General features: G+C 31.7%; 4 protein-coding genes across 5 annotated transcripts; 2 read left to right on the top strand and 2 right to left on the bottom strand.

Annotated features, from left to right (window-relative positions):
* Positions 1–1,115: 1,115 nt before the first annotated feature.
* Positions 1,116–12,278, bottom strand: LOC129910403 (cell division cycle and apoptosis regulator protein 1-like). 2 transcript variants are annotated; one of them, XM_055987781.1, is made up of 13 exons: positions 12,075–12,278; positions 11,336–12,000; positions 8,156–8,358; positions 7,589–8,089; positions 5,310–5,664; positions 4,815–4,920; positions 4,419–4,714; positions 2,834–3,022; positions 2,268–2,773; positions 2,013–2,200; positions 1,725–1,960; positions 1,562–1,659; positions 1,116–1,492 (listed from the first exon to the last, which is right to left on the bottom strand). In XM_055987781.1, exons 1-13 carry the CDS (start codon positions 12,136–12,138, stop codon positions 1,243–1,245), a joined length of 3,657 nt encoding a protein of 1,218 aa, XP_055843756.1. In that variant the 5' UTR covers positions 12,139–12,278; the 3' UTR covers positions 1,116–1,242. The 2 variants fall into 2 exon arrangements, with proteins under 2 accessions (XP_055843756.1, XP_055843757.1); XM_055987782.1 differs by having other exon boundaries at positions 11,336–11,880.
* A 1,442-nt stretch (positions 12,279–13,720) lies between these two features.
* Positions 13,721–14,298, top strand: LOC129910417 (mitochondrial import inner membrane translocase subunit Tim8). The gene is made up of 2 exons (XM_055987797.1): positions 13,721–13,946; positions 14,019–14,298. The coding sequence occupies exons 1-2, from the start codon at positions 13,851–13,853 to the stop codon at positions 14,190–14,192; spliced, it is 270 nt and encodes an 89-aa protein (XP_055843772.1). The 5' UTR covers positions 13,721–13,850; the 3' UTR covers positions 14,193–14,298.
* Positions 14,237–15,576, bottom strand: LOC129910409 (coiled-coil domain-containing protein 137). The gene is made up of 4 exons (XM_055987789.1): positions 15,380–15,576; positions 14,801–15,308; positions 14,627–14,749; positions 14,237–14,564 (listed from the first exon to the last, which is right to left on the bottom strand). Exons 1-4 carry the CDS (start codon positions 15,460–15,462, stop codon positions 14,328–14,330), a joined length of 951 nt encoding a protein of 316 aa, XP_055843764.1. The 5' UTR covers positions 15,463–15,576; the 3' UTR covers positions 14,237–14,327.
* A 2,933-nt stretch (positions 15,577–18,509) lies between these two features.
* On the top strand, positions 18,510–19,499 carry LOC129910416 (uncharacterized). Its single transcript, XM_055987796.1, has 2 exons — positions 18,510–18,624; positions 18,730–19,499. The coding sequence occupies exon 2, from the start codon at positions 18,856–18,858 to the stop codon at positions 19,384–19,386; it is 531 nt and encodes a 176-aa protein (XP_055843771.1). The 5' UTR covers positions 18,510–18,624; positions 18,730–18,855; the 3' UTR covers positions 19,387–19,499.
* Positions 19,500–19,920: the final 421 nt, after the last annotated feature.

The following is a 19,920-nucleotide window of genomic DNA, read 5'->3' as shown; positions in this document are numbered from 1 at the left end:
TTCTATGGACAAACTGGCTATAGATATTGCTCAGTCCTTCGCAATCAGATCGCCTATTAACAGTATTATTAGTATTTAAAATGTGCAACATTTCCAATAACATACGTTTACTATAGTGTTTTTCTGTCTGTAAAATGTCAACATTGTTAAAGTCTGGCCTATGTCCTTCATCTATACAATGTAAAGCCAATGCTGTTTTTTGTGAGTTTCCGCTATTTATGTCTGATCTGTGACCAGCTAAACGATTTTTTAGCTTTTGCATAGAAGTTCCTACATAAACGGAAGGACAATGGTTTATTCCGTCAATTAGACATTTTATCTTATAGACAATATTTGATCTTTCACTTTTCGAAAATTCACCTTTTAAATTTGAAAACAATGAACTTCTTAAGATATTTGACGATTTAAAAGCTAAACGTACATTGTCTTTATTTCTTATGGGGGCATTTAAAATACCAAGACAGACCTACAGCCCACTTAGGATCATAATTTTGATTGAAAAAAGGTCACGAAAATAGGATAAATTAAAAGTTCTTTATTTCATGAAAAATAAATTAGGAATAATGAAATCTATTTAAAAACAAATATGAAATTTTCTAAGTGAAAACATAAAGTAAAGTTTTCTACAATTTTGAATAAGTGCCTAATATTTGCTAAACGTAACATAACTCTTCCCCAAGTTCACCAGGTGGATAGCAGAATGACAAGGAAGGGTTAAAGTGAACTGAATTTGAAAATCGGATCTGAGATTCACGTAAATAGCAGAATAGGGCTGATTTTTTTTTTAGTGATTTGTAAGAATTAAGTCATACCAAATTGCATTGACAATGGAGCAAAACAATTTGCTTACAAGTTAAATTTTTCAAAGTTTTAGAAAAATTATGTGTATTTTACTCTAGTATCTAGTTTAATGTTGTCTTCTTTTAAATTTTATCCACACTCTTTAAATTTTGAAATTGTGCATGAAATACCCTATTCCTCTACAAATGTATAGCAGGTAAAATTTATTCCAAGGCAAATTTCTGAGAATCATATATGTTCTCAAGTCACAAAGGCGGGGGAAAAGTCTCAGGAATATTTTCATTTCCAATACAGAGAAAAAAAAAAAAACAATATTCTACATGTTTAATAATGTTATTTATTTCAGTTTATTCATATGCCAGCTAATAAGTATAAGTTACACCAGAAAAAAAATTATCAAATAATCTAAGCAAATCTAAAGAATTATGTATAACTTTTTGTTCAATCAATTTCTATTTTTTGAACCTTTTCAACTTCAATTTTTTCACTCGGTTGCTTTTCTTTGTCCACCTTTTCTTCTGGCTTTTCTTTTACTTCTTTCTTATCCTTTTCCTTATCTTCTTTCTTCTCCTTTTCATCTTTTTTCTCTTTTTCATCTTTCTTCTCCTTTTCATCCTTCTTCTCCTTTTCTTCTTTTTTCTCCTTCTCTTTTTCTTCCTTCTTTTCTTTAGTACTATCTCGATCACGTGACCTTTTATAATAAATAAAGTTTCATAAAACAATACATTTTTTTACAAAATGTTCGCAAAATATTCCTTACCCATCACTCGTTTTGTGATTCTTATCAGATCTTGGTACGAATGGAGCTAACTTGTCATAACAGTACATCAATGCCGAGTGCTGATCACTATATTTTCTCTTTAAAATTAAAAACAAAAACAAGTTAAGAAAAAATTAATACTTTTTGAAAATTACAAACTTACATTTAATGTAAACAAATCTTGATCGGCATCACTTAGTTTTCTTAAAAGACTTTTGACTTCACTCTGAAGATCTTTAGTTTTATTGTTGACCTTGGAATAGCTTGCTTGGAGTTCTACATGTTGTTTCTGTATATCATTATACATTTGCTCCAACTCCGAATATGATTTTTCGTAACGTTTATTTTGTTCAAATAATTTGCCAACATGCACCAACACTCCATTGTGAGTGACCATGCCTGCGGAGTTTTTATTTTATAACAATTTTTTATAGATTTTGATTTTACTTACCATCATTTTCAGTATGAACTTCACCTTTAGTGCTTTCCTCATCAATATCATCGCGAGAGCTTTTAAAAACGGGTAACAAGCAGTTATTACCAGATGCAATTCGCTTCAGTTCTTCTATTGGATACTCTTCATCTGCGTCGATATCTTTTACAGTATTTTCGGGTTTTTCCTCCGCATCGGTCAGTTTCCTAATGAAAACAAAGTATTGTTTCAACATTACCACACATAATAATGAAGAGAAATAAAACAAATTACCTATAATACAATGCATGTCGAGAAACCGTCTTTGAGAGGGCTTTTCGAATTTCTGCGCGTGATAGACTCAGACCAAGAATAGAAAATAGCTCCTCCAAATCTTTTTCAAAAATATATCCGCAATGGGTAGTATCGAAGTAGATAAACGAAAGCATAAGATGTGGCTTAACAATACACATTTTTTTATCGGATTTCTTCTTTCGGTCACTAGAGTGTACCGAGAAATTCTCGTCTTCAGTATCTTCGTCTGCAGGTTTTTTCGAAACACGACGGTCACGAGCATTTTTATCTCTTTTCTCGCTTTCACTTGTAGATTTTTTTTCAGAAGCTTGGTCTTGGCTGTTGCTGTCTTTAGACTTTTCATCGTCATCGTTTGATTTGCTTTCATCTTTCTTAGCTTCTTCTTTTTCGGAGACTGGGTCTTTGTGGAAATACAACTCTTTGAATATATTGAATCCGAAATCTCTCATCAACATTTCATTAAAAAGTTCAGCAAACAGAGAAACCTATAACATAATTAACTTTTATGGTTTTTAAATAAATAAAACATAAATTTGACTTCAAACCTCGAAAAATCTTTCTTTAGTGTCATCGGGACGGTAATCCAATAGGACAGACAAGGACATTACGGTACAGTCAAACTTTCCGTCCTTAGCAGTTTTAGAAGGATGTACTATAACATGCGGGTCGTCTGGAAGAACGTAACGACGTTCTAATTGTTTGCGCTCTTTTTCATCTAACTCCTTATTCTGTTCCTGAATAAAAAAAAATAATAATGAACAATTCCAAAAACAGAAAATTCTTAAAATTAGAAAAATGTTTATATGCCTTATTTCCATAAATCATTTTTGTTCAATAAGGGGTCATTCATTCGATTATAATTTATTGACAGTTCTTAGAAACCCGATTCGATAACAAGGTTAATTTTTTTTTATTTGGTTGGTTTATAGTTTTTGGGTAATTCCAAAATAAAGTGTATTAGAAATGGACTTTTCAAATAAAAAAAAACGTTACCACATGATTGAAACGATACGAAAAAGTTAAGTTCAAGACGGTTTAATCACAGTTGCCACTTCAAAATAAAATTTGTCCCTTATTTTGAACAAGGCTAAATTGTAAAATGTATGTTTTTAAATAAATTAAAAAAAAATTCCCAAAGTTTCAAAGCTCTATCATTATTTTATATTTACCCGTGCCGAATTATGCCTGATTTACAATTTTGCGAGACGACGAGACGAGAGCGAAACGAGATTTTTTCTTGGTCATTTAAATCGTAAGCCATTTGGTAATGTTAAGATTTTTTATGGGTAATTGTCTATTTTTGACAGGAAATAGAAGAATATGTGTAAAAAGAAGGAAATTATTTGGCCAAACATCGAAAACTAGATATCAATTTTACTCTCGCAACGCTCTCGTCTCGTCGTCTCGCAATATTGTGAATCAGGCATTAAATTTCAATGTTTCAATCGATAATTTGCAGGTAGTTTTGAAGTGTAAACCGTAAACGTTGATAGAAAATTTTCAAAATTGTAAATATTTCAAGCACTAAAAAGAGTATATGAAATTTTTAGAAAAATGTTAAGCCATAAACCGTCAATATCATGAAAACGACGAAATTATCGGTCATTTTCAATTTGGTAGATATTGTTTGAACAAATTAAAAATAATTTTTTCTTGAACTCTTTTTAGTGCTTAAGATTATGTATTTACAAATTTTGAAAATTTTCTATACACGTTTACAGTTTTGTCGAATTTTTAAGTAAAACAATTCAAAACTACCTGTAAATTAACGATATTTTTTATGGAAACATTTAAAATTAATTAATTTATAGTTTCAAAATATGAATCGTCATAGCAAGTTCCGGGGATGGTTTTTTGAAAAAAAAAAAAATCATATTTGTTATCTACTATTGATGCCCTTTCAAGTCAAATAGGTCTCATTTGTATCGGGGCTGGTTTTTTTTTTGGCATTCTCCTTTAATTAGAAGCTTTTGAGCCCGTATACATTTTAAAATTCGGCCTTATAAATAAGCAACGCCCTAATGTGCATATCCCAAGTAAAAAGTTAAAAATTCTTAGTTGCTTTTACTAAAATACCAAGCTTAATTGATATCTATTTAATTTAATTTGTTTTCATCCATTTTCACTCACCTTTTCTTGATTTTCACCATCTTGATTTTTGCTAGAATCATATTCGTCCAATATAACGATATCACTCATATCAACTTCTATTCCGGCATCAGCATCATCATCTTTCATTTCAGCATCATCAGCTCCATCATTAGCTTTTTTAGAGTCATCATCCTCTTTATCGCTATCACTTTTCTCCTTTTCTTTTTCTTTTCCTTGTTCTTTTTCTTGTTCTTTTTCCTTTTCCTTTTCTGTTTCTTGTTCTTTTTCAGTTGCCACTACCTTTGTCAAACGAGCCAACAACTGTGGCTTAAGACCTTTTTGTTTAAAACGAAAGAATTTTATCAACAGTAAAAAAAGAAACAAATATCTTAACGGAAATACACACACAGAAATTGGAACTTAATTAAGTTTTACCTTTAGAGGATAAATTACGGGCTTCTAACTCATCACGTAATTCCTGTATTTTCATAGTTTTTAGATCTAATTTTGAATAATGTGTTGGTTCTTTCTTATTATCTTCCTGTAATGAATAAAGCGCATATAAAAAACAGTTCTCTTTGCGCCAATCTTCAACTTTTATAGAATTGTTAGCAACCGATTCGTTTTTTATATCATCTAATCTCAAAAAAAATTTTGAGATTATAGATATTAAAAACCGAATTAGTGTTTAATTTGTAACTTTTTTTTGACAGATATAAAGAAAAAAATTAAAAAGTTCATTATTCTTCACGCTGCATTCGCTAAGGGATTTAAATTTAGTCAGTCTTCTATAAATACATACTTATAACCCGGTTTAGAAAAAAAAAAAACACGAGATATTTTAAAGGCGGTTAAAAAAGAAGAAAATCTAAATCTATGCAATTGCAAAATGATTTTTTGTTTGTTATAAAAAAATTAAAGGTAGAATGCCTTCTCTGTTCCATTTTCATCGGTTTGATTGTTTGCAGCGTCTCCACCTAAATTTGCCAACGATGTTGCAGAATCAGGAACATTAGCTGCTTCATCAGCTTCTTTTGTTGATTTTACTTCCTCTGATGAGGCGGCGCCAGTAGAAGTTGACTGTTGAGCAGCATTTTTAAGACGATTAAGATGATTTGTTGCAGCAGTTTTATAGTCAGCAGCAAGGGATGTCCATTCAGACCGGGTCGGCATACAAGAATGTATATCTGGGAGATAGATAACAACAGTTTCCACCCGCGAAGGTATTGTTTTTCCTTTGCTTGTGTAATCGCCACGATGGTAGTAGAGCTCCACAAAGCGGTACCTAAACATATGATCAACCAAGCAACCCATTTTTTGATTTTGTTTTAGAATTTTTTTCCAGCAATTAAAACAAAAATTATAAACATTTAATTCTAAATTTACGGTAAAGGGCGTCTTAAGGACTTAAAGTATTTGCCTCAGTAAATCTTTAGTGCATTTACAATCAAATATGTAGACATAAAATTATAATAATATAAATAAAATACAAGCTTTATATTTGTTATTTTAACATTGTGATGGTAAAACAAAAACTTAAATGACAATTTTTTGTACGGAATTAATAAAATTTATTACAAGTAATTCTTGCACGTCTAGCACTTAGAGCTTAAAGTTTTAAATTCAGTTTAAAAGTAAAACTTTCTTTAAAAAAAAGCGCAAGGAAATTTAAAACAGCCCGAGTGAAAATGTTTCAATTAGCTTTGGAAAATTTCAATAAAGCACATAAATACTTTTTCTAGTGCGAGGAGCACAGGAATTCAAATGAGATACGTAAATGTTTTCAAATTTCTACTGCGTTGGCAAATAATCCTAAAGTGTGAACTCCACTTACAAGCAAACAAAATAAACTTACATAAAAATCTACTTTAAAGTTCATTTTATTTATTTTATCAATTAAAAAATATCCATTCACTTTGCAGCAAACTTGATTAGTTCTCAAACAAACAGTAAATCAAAAAATTGCATGTTACCCTGTTGTATTAAATATAACCAATCTTCGCAAGGCAAATAAGACATGAGTATACTCAAAATAATGAAAACGAGAGATGATGCACTACTATTAAAAAAGATAAAACACAGCTCTTTTTCACAGAAAAATGGTTAAAAAATGGATCTGGTATTAACCCTAGTTGTCTTCAGAAGCGACAAGGTTACAAGTAATAAAATAGTGCTGCAAATACACAAATTTTTGTATGTTCAAAATGTTTTTAAGGCTAAAGTCTAATACGCTGATTGCTCTAAATTTGTGGAGAGTACTAGAATTTTTGTATCCTAGATGTCAGAAATGACAGATGTGTTTTAAAAAAATGTTAACAGTTAAAAAATTTCTGAAGCTTTTATTTACAAATTTTTACTTAACTTTGGCTGTAAAGTTTTACATACATAGGCAAAAATCTTTGCAAATTACATTTTTGACATAATCAAATCATTCAAAACCTTCAATCAAAAATGTTCAACCCTTCTATCTACATACCTCCATCTGAATTAAATTAACGAATGTGGCAACTATAAAAGCTTTCAAAATTAAAAAAAAAAAAATTATGTAAGGAATATCATTTGAAGAAGAAGAGGAAACTGTTTAACATCTTCTGTGCGCCTGCTCTGGTCTCTCTAATAGAAGAAAACTCCATTTAGGAGAATTCTTCTACGAGGAAACTAGCGACCTAGTGAAAGCGGACGTAAAAAGTCTATCTTTATTCATAAGAAGCTCCGAGTGGTTCGGCTAGTGAGTTTCTAACTTGCTAGTCTTTCGTGTTATCACAATGGATCCATAAGGGTCTAAGTGTGTCGGGTACTTTGCCTGACAACCACTACTACCTAACCTAATATCATTTGGATTTAAGATAAGAGTGTGAAACTGAAGTGCTGATAATCTCTATTTAATTAAGTATTTGATTCGTAATTACTTCTATAACATGTTGAACAAAACATGAGAGTATCAATTGAAGTCTTGGAAAACTGGCTTATTTTGAATTATCTCAATAATGGAGATGAAATATTGCATTTTGTTTATTGATGAAAATCAATTGAAACTTAGAAAAAATTGTCTTTTTTATGATTTTTGTTGTACAATATTAAAATAGCTTTTAGTGGGATTTGAAACTAGTCTCAAGATAAAATAAATACATACAATTAGATTTTTTATACTTTAGGTAAATATAACGGCAATTACATAATATAAAATAAATGATAATCAATTAACATACCATTGTGTGCAGTTGGACAAATCAATTCCTGTCAAAGCCTTGCAACTTCTTATAGCGGTCTTTATCAAAACTGCAGGATCTTTATCTGGATTTTCACCATCTAAAGATGGACTCCATGGACCACCAATTGCCATTGGCTCATTACGTGCCCTTGTTCCGACCAAAAAGTTTATCAGCCGAGATGGATGAACACAATTATGTGTATCGTCATGTTCATCTTGGTTGAAACATCTCTGATATAATTCAGATAATGGCGGACAACCCATAAGCATTACTTTTGCCGAAAACAAATAGTCAGCATCTTCGGGCTCAATAAGAGCTTTAACTTCATTCAAAGGTTCTACAATCTTGTGAGATATATGAAACGAGCATGGACGTCGCATGGAAAACGGATTGTCCGGTGTAAATGTTTCCGACCACTTGACTTTAGTGTGAAAGAAATCTGACGGAATATATAAATTGGAATAACGTCTTTTAATTTCTTGTACGCCACCACTTTTGCTAAAATTAAAAGAAACAAAATATGAAATCATCGAAAAAGAAAAACATAAAAAAAGAAAAACTTACAATGTTAATAATGTTTTTGGAATTTGAACAACATAACGTGGGATTGGTCTATTTTTTCGCCTTTTTGGAGACAATCGTCTTACTGGGCTGCGATCACGGTCTTTTTTATCAAGACTAACATCACGTTTATCCTGGTCACTGCGTCTATCACGATCTCGAGGCCTTGGACTTTCATCTCTGCGACGTTTGCGATCATTTTCAAACTGCAGAGGTATATTAAAAACAAATTTTAAAGTTATATGTATGTATATAATTGTTTTAACAATTTTTACTCATTTGAGACCACAAAAATGTAGGTAGTAAATGCTGTTTGTTCATAGAAATAAAAGAGTACATTTTATATTTGACCTGATTTTTAAGACCTTTTTTCCTATCAATCTTAAAATTTATTATTTTAATATATTGTAAGTGTAGATTTAAATTTAATTTTTCCTTAGTATTTTTAGAATAATACATTTTTTTACTATAGAGTCCTGAAGAAGGGTGTAATCGCCAGAAACAGCAACAAGACAGACTTAAGACCCGTTTAGAGGATTATAATTTTTGATCAAAAAAGGTCACGGAAATAGAAATAATAATTAAAACGTTTTATGTATCAATATTAAAGGGTCGATATGGATACAAATACATTTGTTGTTTTTTTTTTTACGTTTGTTACCTCATACCTTTGGACTGAGTGAACCAATTTTGATAATAGCCGTAGGAACTATTAGAAAAACCATAAAACCCAGTTTTGATCCATGGAAGTCGGTTTTGTTTTTTGATAAAAAAGATTATGTTGTTGAAATGTTGAATGTTGTTGTGTATGTGTTGGTTTGAATAAACTAAAATTAATAATGATTCGATTATCTTTACGCTATTTTCCTTTGTCGATTAGAGAAAGACATGTAATCGATGTAAACAAACAACCAACTGGTATAAAAGCAAAACAGTTGGCTACTTTAGTCTTATTTTTCTCTGAAAACTAGCATTCTAGCATAAGAACACTATTACTTACTTTTTTTTTTAAAATAGTTTTAAGTGCTCTGATTTTGATGATCTTTTTTTCAAAAGTCGGTAATTAAAAATACTTTAAAGTCTATAGGTTAAAAATTGCCGATGTTGCTCTATTGTTTTTTAAAATTAAATTTTTTTTTGCTTAAATTGCATAAAATAAATGATATCAAAAGAATCTCTAGGTAATTTAAGGAAAAAAATATATAGGAGTAAAAGACAATCTTCCATCGTTTAAGCAATAAATGCAATTTTCTCACAAACTGACTTGAAGAAAAAAAAATAAAATATTTTGAACACAACGGCAAGTCGGCAACACCTTATACACTGCCCATAATCTCGTAAAGGCCCTAACTACAAGATTTTAAATTTTGATTTTTTTTGCATATTTGGAGTTAGGGCATTGTATCTGTTTTATTCTCATTTATTTTTTTAGCCTAGGTCTTCAAATAGGTCAGAAAATTCAAAATGTACTTTTGATTTTTTTCATTTTTATATGCAAATTGCGATATTAGATTTAGTGTCTCCCTCTATAACTCAGAAGTAAGAAAAATGTAGATAGGGCCTTTAATCCAGAGTTTTTGAAAGAATGGTCCTCAACTAAAAATTTTGGAAAAAAAGTTATTAAAAAATTTTAAATGCCTTTTTTTCAAACTTTTTCGTAGTAAAATATGAATTTATTTAAAAAAAAAAATGTTGACCATAAATATTATCAGATGAATTCCAAAGAGGAAAAGGTAATATTTATTACAGTTTAAAAAAAAATATAAATTACCTCAATTTCATTGGATTTTTTGATTTCCTTTAATTGCCTAGACCCTTGACAATCTTTTGGCATTAGTAAATTTTTGAAATTTAAGCAAAATTTTTGAAAAAAAATGTCTTTGTTCACAAAAATCTTCAATTAAATTTAAAAAATCAAATAGGCAACAGCGGCAATTTTTAATCTATAGACTTTAAAGTATTTTTTAATTACCGACGTTTGAAAAAAAAAACGATCATCAAAATCAGAGCTTTTCGGCCTTCATCTTTTTTTTAAAGAAGTAGATATAATTACAAGTATAATATAAATTGATTAGATATTGAGTTTTAGAAAAAACTATATTCGGCCCACGATACGAGCATTTATCTTACTCCTACGTGGCTTTTGTCATGTTATGATCTGTATTTTTCTATTTCATTGCATGTGGGCAAAAATATTAGAAATATTTTGTTTTAATTTGCGAGTAGTAGTAGTAGTGTTGTTTACTCATCTTTCAGTTTTGTGTAATACAAATTTACAATTTTTTTAAGTTTTATGTACAATATTTGCTTAGTAAATGTTAATTGTAATAAATATTTAAAAAATAATAAATCATTTGTTAATATTAAAAACAAAAATTTGCGAGTGAGAGAATATTTTAAGAAGCTGGATTTGTTTACGAAGATAGACGTAATCGTTTACTTCCACCGAATAATGAAAAAAGTTGTTTTTATTAGCCAGAACTTACCATTAGTAAATTTTTATATGCTAAAATAACAAGTTTTGTATTAAAAAAAAAAACATTTTTTTAAAAATCTTTTTATTATTCGGTATTCGGCCGAATATTGTTAACTACTCAAAAAAATTGAGTACTTAACTAATGATTTTTAATTGAACCCACTTTCAAGAAATTATTCATTCCGCATACTCGGACAATAGTGTAAATAGTATTACACTATTATTATATCTTCTAGTTTCAAAGGAACAACCCTTAATAATAAACAGTTGAAACTCGATTATCCGGGATTCGATTAACCGGGACGCTCTATTATCCGTGATGAAAATATTTGAAATTTGTTCTCGAAAATAAAGACAACGTATTAATTTAAACTCTGTTATCCGTAATGAACTCTACTATCCGTAATATATGAACAGCACCTAACAAATTCCTTCACTTCAAATCAGTCCTATGCAAAAAAAAAGTTGCGGGATATCTGTAGTATTTTGTTTTTTACGAGTATCTTATTTTTGTTTTGGTTTTTTTTCATAAGTTTTTTAATAAATACTTAAATATATATAACTTTTTGTTTGAGAAAAGAAAGTTCTATTATTCGGGATTTTCGATTATCCGTAATGGGCTCGGTCCCGACCATCCCGGTTAATCGAGTTTCAATGTATTTATATTTTTTTAACAAGTTACCAATAATAAAATGTTTTCAACTTACATCGCTGCGTTCACTTCGATCCCTTCCCCTATTTGACTCCTTTCGGTCACGATTAGAGTGACGATCGTTGCCAGGAGAACCACGCCTTGACGGAGATCCCCTTCTCTGACTAGCAGCCAGTGCTCTATATTCAACTGGCGGCGGAACAGCATTATACCCAGACGATGATTTAACATTTTGTCCCATCAAGGGTGGTGGAGGTGCTTGATTGTTCTGCGAACCAGTTTGCGAAACCAATTGAACTCTCGTAGCATTCCACTTGAATTGAGAGGTTGTACTATAACTCGATTCAAACAAAACACGATCTCCAACTTTGGGAATAACACCCTTGCATATAATTTTGTAGAATAGCACTTCATCGTTTATCAAACCGCAATCATTGCTTATCTTGGTGACAGTACCCATTGAATTGTAGTTTTGACGATTCTGGCCATGCATATTCATGTTTTGCTGATTTTGACTCGAACCAGAATTGGAATTCTGAAATGCAACCGGATTCAGACCCGTACGAGATGGGTATGCAACTCCTTGTTGTTGCTGAAACACTTGATTATTCGACATTTGGTTAATATTACCACTATTCATTTGATTATATTGCATGTTTTGGTTTTGCTGGCTCGATTGTTGATTCATAAACATTTGGGAGTTTTGATTAAACCCCATGCCTGAATATTTTTTTTATATTTTAAGCCGATAAGAATTTGCATATATTAAAGTGAAAAGTTTTGTAAATTCTTACCTTGCATTGAGTTATTCATCGAGTTTCGTTGCCATGGTGGATTAGATTGACCACTGAAAGACATTTTAACAATTTAAAATCAATTTAAGTTTTCTTTTTTGGTTGTAAAAAGGCGTAAGCTGTAAATGTGAAATATTTTTTCGTGTTTGAGAAAAAGCCGATGAGTTTTTTACACAATTTGACAGAATAAATATGGCCGCCACTGCCCGAAAAACGAAATGGATGTGTTCAAAAACAGAAATGCATCTTTTCTGTATAAATCATCTAGTACAACAAAAATAACATAAATTATTTAAGGGGCCCTGCACACCATCATTGTTTAATAGCTTTTTTTCCTCGCAGGTTTGACAAGATATAAATACTGCGTTCCTTTGGGAATATTTATCTACTGCTTAGTACTTAAAGCTGCTTTAAACCACAGTACACATAATAAGGTAATATCTTCCAAACGTTGTCAAAATTTGTTTGTCAAAAATGGACACCAATCTGTCAGGTCGGTCTTTAATTTTTATATTTCAATCGCAGTAAACAGGAAATTTTGTTTTTGTTTTAATTTAGGTATAAAATGTCATTTGAAATGATTATAAATTGAAAAATAACAAATTTTCTTAGTGTTTCTTCGCAGAGAATGGTTGAATATTAGGGGTATTCACGATCCGGTGTAACAAAAAAGTGTAAAAATGCAAAATTTTGTTTTCTACTACTACAACTACAATAGACAAATTTTGCACCATTGTATTTTATTTATTTTTGCAATAGGGTTGGGGTAAAGCAAAAGTGTAAAAGTGTAACAAAATTGTAGTCTGTATATTTGGTTGTTTTATTTTAAGAAAATGTTACACTTTTGCACTTTTACAACGAAACAAGACCATTTGCATCGAATCGTGAATACCCCTATTGTTAAAAAATTAGTGGTGTGCGTGGTTTTTCGGTTTTTGTGCGTTTTCCGTCGGTGATTTAAAACAATTAAGAATTACAGTAGCTGACATTGGTCGCCAAATTGTCATGTTTTGACAATTTGGTGACCAATGTCAGTTTGGAAGATATTACCTTTTTATGTGTACTGTCGCTTTGAACTACTTTTTTAATATAGCAAAAAAGTAGTTTTAAGTACAAAGCAGTAGATAAAAGTTCCGAAAGGAACGCAGCTCAAGTAGGTTAATGATAGTGTTTGCTAACTATCTCATTTGGGCAGAAGAGCATGAGTAGATCGTGTAGCATGATTAGATCTATTAGTATATTAACAAGATCATCTACTCATGAGTAGTTTATTGCAATCTTCAAATGAACGTAAGGGTGATTATAGTTTTTATCTGCTCATGAGTATTCGATCAACTCCAAAGAAACAACTAAAACTAAAACTAAATTCTGTAAAAGATCTATTAATCACTAAAGCCAGAACTATAATTGTCGGATCGTCGGATGAAAACGGAGGGGAACAGCGCTCGCAACCGCACTCGCCGGATGAAAACTTGTCGAAAATACAAAGAAAACAGCAATTGACAGTAGCTTCCGACTCCATCCACCAATTATGGTTCTGGCTTAACTTGTAAGCAATCTACTACCTCCAAAAAAAACAAGGCTAGTGTGATGTGAACCGAACATAAGAATAAAAATCTAGTTCTCTGAACACACTCATTTCTAATGACGTAACGACATGAAAAGTTTTTTGAGGTTATCTTCTCATGTCAAAAATTCTCTAAAAAAAATTATCAATTTTCCTAGCTGTACCTAGAGTTTGGTATTTCCTGATATTTTATTAAAAATTTACACAAAATGTCCGATTTTGAATCAATAAATGCTACTGCCGGCAATCAAGAGCTCAAAGAAATGATTATGGCTGAAAATCAAAAGGCACAAGCCACAGCACATGTAAAATTAAAAACACAACTTTTGTGAATACTTTTTTATATTGTTTTTTTTTTTTTTATTTTTATCTTATAGGTGCACGAATTCAATGAAATCTGTTGGGACAAATGTGTATCGAAACCAGGATCAAAACTAGACAGCAGTACAGAAACATGTCTCACAAATTGCGTTGAGCGCTTCATTGACACATCGATTTTTGTTGCAAAACGTTTTGCCGACAGATTACAAAAAACTGCCAACGGATTGTGAAATGCCTAAAATGATGATTTAGATAAATATGTATAGCAATCGAATGAGTTTCCCGGTTGCCGCCATGTGTTCTCGTTATTAATAAAAAACAAAATTAAACAACTAATACATACATATTTCTTTTGTATATCTAAACTATAGGGAAGGTTTATTCTTTTTAAGCTGTCTATACATGTCGATAACCTTATTTTGTTCCTTTTCGATCATTGCTCTCGTGCCAGCAGGCAAGTCTTTAAGTTTTCCCTTCAACTTGCCCTTGAACTTTCGTGGAGCTTTAAGCGTTTGTGGAGCAATTGTTTTGACCTTCGATACAGCTTCCTTGTTTGTGCCTTTAAGCATTGACTTTAGAAGAAGGTTATCTTTTTTACCAGGCTGATGAATAAAGTAAAATTAAGTAATAACAATTGAGTAACGCATTTTATATAAAACCTTACCCTTGGAACGGTTTCACTTCGAAGTGCTTTGCGGGGAAGGGCTGTTAATGTTGGTGGTGCGTGTACCACCTCACCAAATTTGATGTTATCTCTTTTGTACTCTTCAATTATTTCTTTTTTGGACTGAAAAGAAATTTGCTTTATTTTAAGATATTTTGGTTTTTAGATAGTTACCTCTTCCTTGTCCTCTTTTATAGCTTGTTTTATAAGTTCTCTGGCTTCTTTTGGATCCATTTTTTTTACACTAGCTTTTTCCATTGGTTTTCTTGATCTTTTCCTCTTAATCAATTCATCAATCTCATTTGGAGGCTTTTTCTTTATCGCGATTGCACCAGTTTTTGCATCTCTCACAACCGTTACTCCATACTTTGCTTCATATTCAGCCTCTTTAAGTGACTGGCTTGTCATTCTGTTTACTCGACGAAGATAGTCTTCATCACTTTCATTTGCCAATTGCCGAATAGGTTTTATTTTACTCCCTGTATTACTTACATTATTTGTTTTCTTTGACTTACTATTGCCTTGGTTTGCTTCTTTTGGTTTATCTTCGATACCGGCGTGTATCCTTTTAATTTTCTTACCACTTTGAGCGGCATTGGCTAGCCTTACAAATTCTGCAAATTTCTTGGAAACCTTTTCTTCGCCTCCTTTAAGTGGCGGGTTATTTGTTACATTTTTCAATCTATTTTATAAAAGTAGAAATATCAAGTTTAATGAAGTTGTTTTTAGAAAAAAAATATGCGATATATTTACTTTGCTAATTGAATAGATTTTTGTTTAATGGGATCACGAACACCATGATGTTTTCTGGCTGGAATTTTTCTTTTTCGAACCATTATTAATAAATATTAATAAATTAATAGAAAAATGTAATCTTGGAAGACGAAAGTGAATGTATTATTCTTCTAATCTTTGATAAACATGTGTAATGTACTTCAAGCTTTTGACAGATAATTTGACATTTATGATTTAGAAATTTTTTTCAGTCACACTAGACAACAATATTTCCAGGTTCCAGTTTAGATTTCCAAATTTAGAACTGGAATTTCAAACTTGACTCTGTTATCTGTTTATAAGACGGTTTGAATGCGAATTGAATTAGAATTTAGGTCTATGTATACAAGGATCGAATTGAATACGGATCCGATGCGATTATTTATGTATAAAGGCTTAACTACATTCACTTTTTGATTTCAAAAAGTGAAAAAGTGAAAAATACACACATACTACTAGCGACATCTTCATACGAAAATGAGTATCAAAATTGTGTTTAAAACTTTAAGATTATCTGTCATTTGTGAAAACAAAATTGTGCAGTTATTTGTTTTTGTCTTGTGAGTTGTGAGTACTAACAATTTTTATTTCATTTCTTAAGATTTCATTATTTTTATTTTATAATTTCTTTTAAATATGTGGGCATAAAGAAACTTCATCATTCAACTGTGTATATTCATTTCCGTTGTTCTTCTAGCTCATCGCCGCCGCTGCGAAAGAAAACAACAACCAAACCAAAGAGTCCCCACTTTAGCCTGGTACGCTGCTCGCGCTTAATTTTAGCTGAGATAAAATTCCCATACAAGTTATCGATAACTTGTATGGGATCCATTTTATCTCGGCTAAAAATTTTCGATAATTTGTATGGGAGCTAAAATTTAGCGCGAGCAGCGTACCAGGCTTTTTCCGAGAAGCACCACGACATGGTGTTATCCAACTTTAATAGGATTTTATTATTGCGTTCTTCATGCAAACATAAATATTGGAAATAAACACCATTTGCTGAGTGATGGTGTGGTCCAGTATGATAGGCTTGAAGGATAGATTATTATTGGAGTAGGAGATTGTGATTGGTGGTGGTGTTGCGGTGCCCGAGAATTTTCTTTTTGGAGGTTACCATCGAGCTTATACCGTCTCCTCAGTCGGTGGAAAAGCAACGAAACAAAAAAGAAATTAAAGTGAAATGAGCAATTTTTATGTATCCTTTTTAAGCCAAAGAAAAATTTTAAATTAAAAACATGAGTTTCGGGTTTCATTTATTGTACTATATACCGAATGTATCAAATTATGTTGTAGAGCTACAGCTTCCAAGGCTATATAAATGATACATATTTGTACATCAAATCAAAAATGGGAAACCATTTGAAATTACAACAAACCTTTTGAAAGATTATGTTGGATTGGAATTTGTTTGGAATTTATAAATTTTTGCTGAAAATTTTTTTTGTTTACAAAAAATCATCTGTCAAAAAAAGGCATGTTCATTGAAAATTATCCTTTGCAACGCCATCTAGCAATCATGTTCTTAAGTTGTTGGTTTGCATGTGTGGGTTTTTTCAAAAAGTGAAAAAGTAAAAGTTAAAAATGTTTTAACTTTCACTTTTGTTTTTCTGAGATGCAAGATAGAATTTTGCAGTGTGTTGGTGAAAGACAAAACATTTTTTCACTTTTGTACTTTTTGAAGTTGAATGTAGTTAAGCCTTAAAGCCTGGTACGCTGCTCGCGCTTAATTTTAGCTCCCATACAAATTATCGAAAATTTTTAGCCGAGATAAAATGGATCCCATACAAGTTATCGATAACTTGTATGGGAATTTTATCTCAAGTCTGGTACGCTGCTCGCGCTAAATTTTAGCCGAGATAAAATGGATCCCATACAAGTTATCGATAACTTGTATGGGAATTTTATCTCAAGCCTGGTACGCTGCTCGCGCTAAATTTTAGCTCCCATACAAATTATCGAAAATTTTTAACCGAGATAAAATGGATCCCATACAAGTTATCGATAACTTGTATGGGAATTTTATCTCAAGCCTGGTACGCTGCTCGCGCTAAATTTTAGCCGAGATAAAATGGATCCCATACAAGTTATCGATAACTTGTATGGGAATTTTATCTCAAGCCTGGTACGCTGCTCGCGCTAAATTTTAGCTCCCATACAAATTATCGAAAATTTTTAGCCGAGATAAAATGGATCAGCTAAAATTTAGCGCGAGCAGCGTACCAGGCTTCAGCTAAAATTTAGCGCGAGCAGCGTACCAGGCTTCAGCTAAAATTTAGCGCGAGCAGCGTACCAGGCTTAAAGCCTGGTACGCTGCTCGCGCTAAATTTTAGCCGAGATAAGATTCCCATACAAGTTATCGATAATTTCTATGGGATCCATTTTAGCTCGGATAAAATTTTTCGATAATTTGTATGGGAGCTAAAATTTAGCGTGAGCTGCGTACCAGGCTTATACCTTGATCGACGAATTGAAGATTGTAGCTTGGTACGCTGCTCGCGCTAAATTTTAGCCGAGATAAAATTCCCATACAAGTTATCGATAATTCGTATGGGATCCATTTTAGCTCAGATAAAATTTTTCGATAATTTGTATGGGAGCTAAAATTTAGCGCGAGCTGCGTACCAGGCTTGTGTTCTTAAAGCCTGGTACGCTGCTCGCGCTAAATTTTAGCTGAGATAAAATTCCCATACAAGTTATCGATAATTTGTATGGGATCCATTTTAGCTGAGATAAAATTTTTCGATAGTTTGTATGGGAGCTAAAATTTAGCGCGAGCAGCGTACCAGGCTTAAGGCCTGGTACGCAACTCGCGCTAAATTTTAGTTCCCATACAAATTATCGAAAAATTTGGGAGCTACAAATTTAGCCTAAAGCCTGGTACGCTGCTCGCGCTAAATTTTAGCTGAGATAAAATTCCCATACAAGTTATCGATAACTTGTATGGAATCCATTTTATCTCGGCTAAAAATTTTCGATAATTTGTATGGAAGCTAAAATTTAGCGCGAGCAGCGTACCAGGCTTAAATTATCGAAACAAAAATTATCGATTAGAAATATCGATCAAATATTGCCACTCCGATATATAAATGTTTTTTGCCCAACTCTATTTAACATACTTTGTTTATGTTTATACAAAGCGTGCTGCCGGCGTCAACAATACAAAAAGCTTAACCTCAAAATCATTTAACTCGCTGAACAGACTTAAAATTGGGAACTGAGAGGTAAAGATAACGCACAAACTAGCAACAGATGAAAAATATAAAAATAAATTTAATTTAAGAGCGCTCATAACTAATTTTTTTGTCGCAATATATTTCTACCAACAGACACGCAGTGCTTAAGTGGATAAATTCGATTTTCGATATTCACTTTATCTGCATTCGTTTCTACACCGTTCAAAAACTTGTTAACGCTTTATTTCTCCAACTTTTTGGCGAATTTTTGTATTAAATATGACCCAACCAGCGGATGAAAGAAACATCGAAATCAAAGCTCGTGTAGGCTCTGATTCTGAATTTGAAACCAAAGTGAATATCGCTAAGAAACTAACAGCATCCGAAGGAGAACTACTTATTCAGAAGGATATCTTTTTTAATTCAGAAACTGGTCGTTTAAAGTTGCGCCATACAGAAAATGCAAAAGCGCAACTAGTGTATTATGATAGACCGGACATAGCAGGTCCAAAACTTTCCAAATTCAACAAAATCACGATCGATGAACCAGAAATATTGGAAAAAATCCTAACTGCAAGCAATGGAGCACGAGGTATTTTAAAAAAACATCGTTATTTATTTATGTACAAAAACACAAGGATTCACATGGACAAAGTAGAGGATTTGGGAAATTTTATGGAGTTTGAGGTTTGTCTTAAACCCGAACAAACTATAGAAGAAGGTCAAGCTTTTGCTGAAGAATTAATGAAATTATTCGGAATCAAAGAAGACGACTTGATGACTGGTGCTTATTTTGATGTTAAAAAATGAGATTTCAATCTTTACATCTGGACACTAGTAAGTATTATTACATGTGATCCAAATTAAAACATACCCATACTCACTATTAAAATAACAATAAAAGATAATTCGTTTTATATAAAATTTAATTTAAAGTTTGTAATAGAAGAACTATTTAATGAATAATCTGCGCGCTCATAGGAGTATTTATATCTGCGATACACGAATGTGTACCTCACATGTTTTTTTTGTCTTTTTTTAATCTCAGATTTTCAAAACTAATCTACATCGGTATTTCCTTTCAAACATCTCATTAACTTTGTTAGCAAGCAAAAAGTAATATAAAGTCTAAACCCTTTCCAGCGATCTTCTGTTTCATCCACCATTGTCAAACTTATTTATTTATTTGTTTAAATGCTACATATGGTAGGACATTCTCGCATGTTTATATGCTTAGTTTTATACACTCCTGCTCAAATTTAACGCACTATGATTTATTTAAAAGAAAATTCCTATTTTTATTTTATGTCACAGTATCATGGTTATTTCCTCCAATGAGACAGG

The sequence above is a fragment of the Episyrphus balteatus genome, chromosome 2 (assembly GCF_945859705.1).
Source record: "Episyrphus balteatus chromosome 2, idEpiBalt1.1, whole genome shotgun sequence".
NCBI classification, from domain to species: domain Eukaryota; kingdom Metazoa; phylum Arthropoda; class Insecta; order Diptera; family Syrphidae; genus Episyrphus; species Episyrphus balteatus.
The sequence above is the reverse complement of the archived record's forward strand: the minus strand, read 5'-3'. Positions and strand labels throughout refer to the sequence as shown.

Excerpts from the sequence above, each read along its gene's own strand:
- LOC129910403 (XM_055987781.1), bottom strand. The coding sequence starts at position 12,138 with ATGTCTTTCAGTGGTCAATCTAATCCACCATGGCAACGAAACTCGATG. Across the intron at positions 3,023-4,418 it reads ATGGTGAAAATCAAGAAAAG|GAACAGAATAAGGAGTTAGA; the intron begins GTGAGTGAAAAT and ends TTTTTTATTCAG. Across the intron at positions 1,660-1,724 it reads AAGATTTGTTTACATTAAAT|AGAAAATATAGTGATCAGCA; the intron begins GTAAGTTTGTAA and ends TTAATTTTAAAG.
- LOC129910417 (XM_055987797.1), top strand. The coding sequence starts at position 13,851 with ATGTCCGATTTTGAATCAATAAATGCTACTGCCGGCAATCAAGAGCTC. Across the intron at positions 13,947-14,018 it reads AGGCACAAGCCACAGCACAT|GTGCACGAATTCAATGAAAT; the intron begins GTAAAATTAAAA and ends TTTATCTTATAG.
- LOC129910409 (XM_055987789.1), bottom strand. The coding sequence starts at position 15,462 with ATGGTTCGAAAAAGAAAAATTCCAGCCAGAAAACATCATGGTGTTCGT. Across the intron at positions 15,309-15,379 it reads AAATCTATTCAATTAGCAAA|ATTGAAAAATGTAACAAATA; the intron begins GTAAATATATCG and ends TTTATAAAATAG. Across the intron at positions 14,565-14,626 it reads GAAGTGAAACCGTTCCAAGG|CCTGGTAAAAAAGATAACCT; the intron begins GTAAGGTTTTAT and ends TTTATTCATCAG.
- LOC129910416 (XM_055987796.1), top strand. The coding sequence starts at position 18,856 with ATGACCCAACCAGCGGATGAAAGAAACATCGAAATCAAAGCTCGTGTA.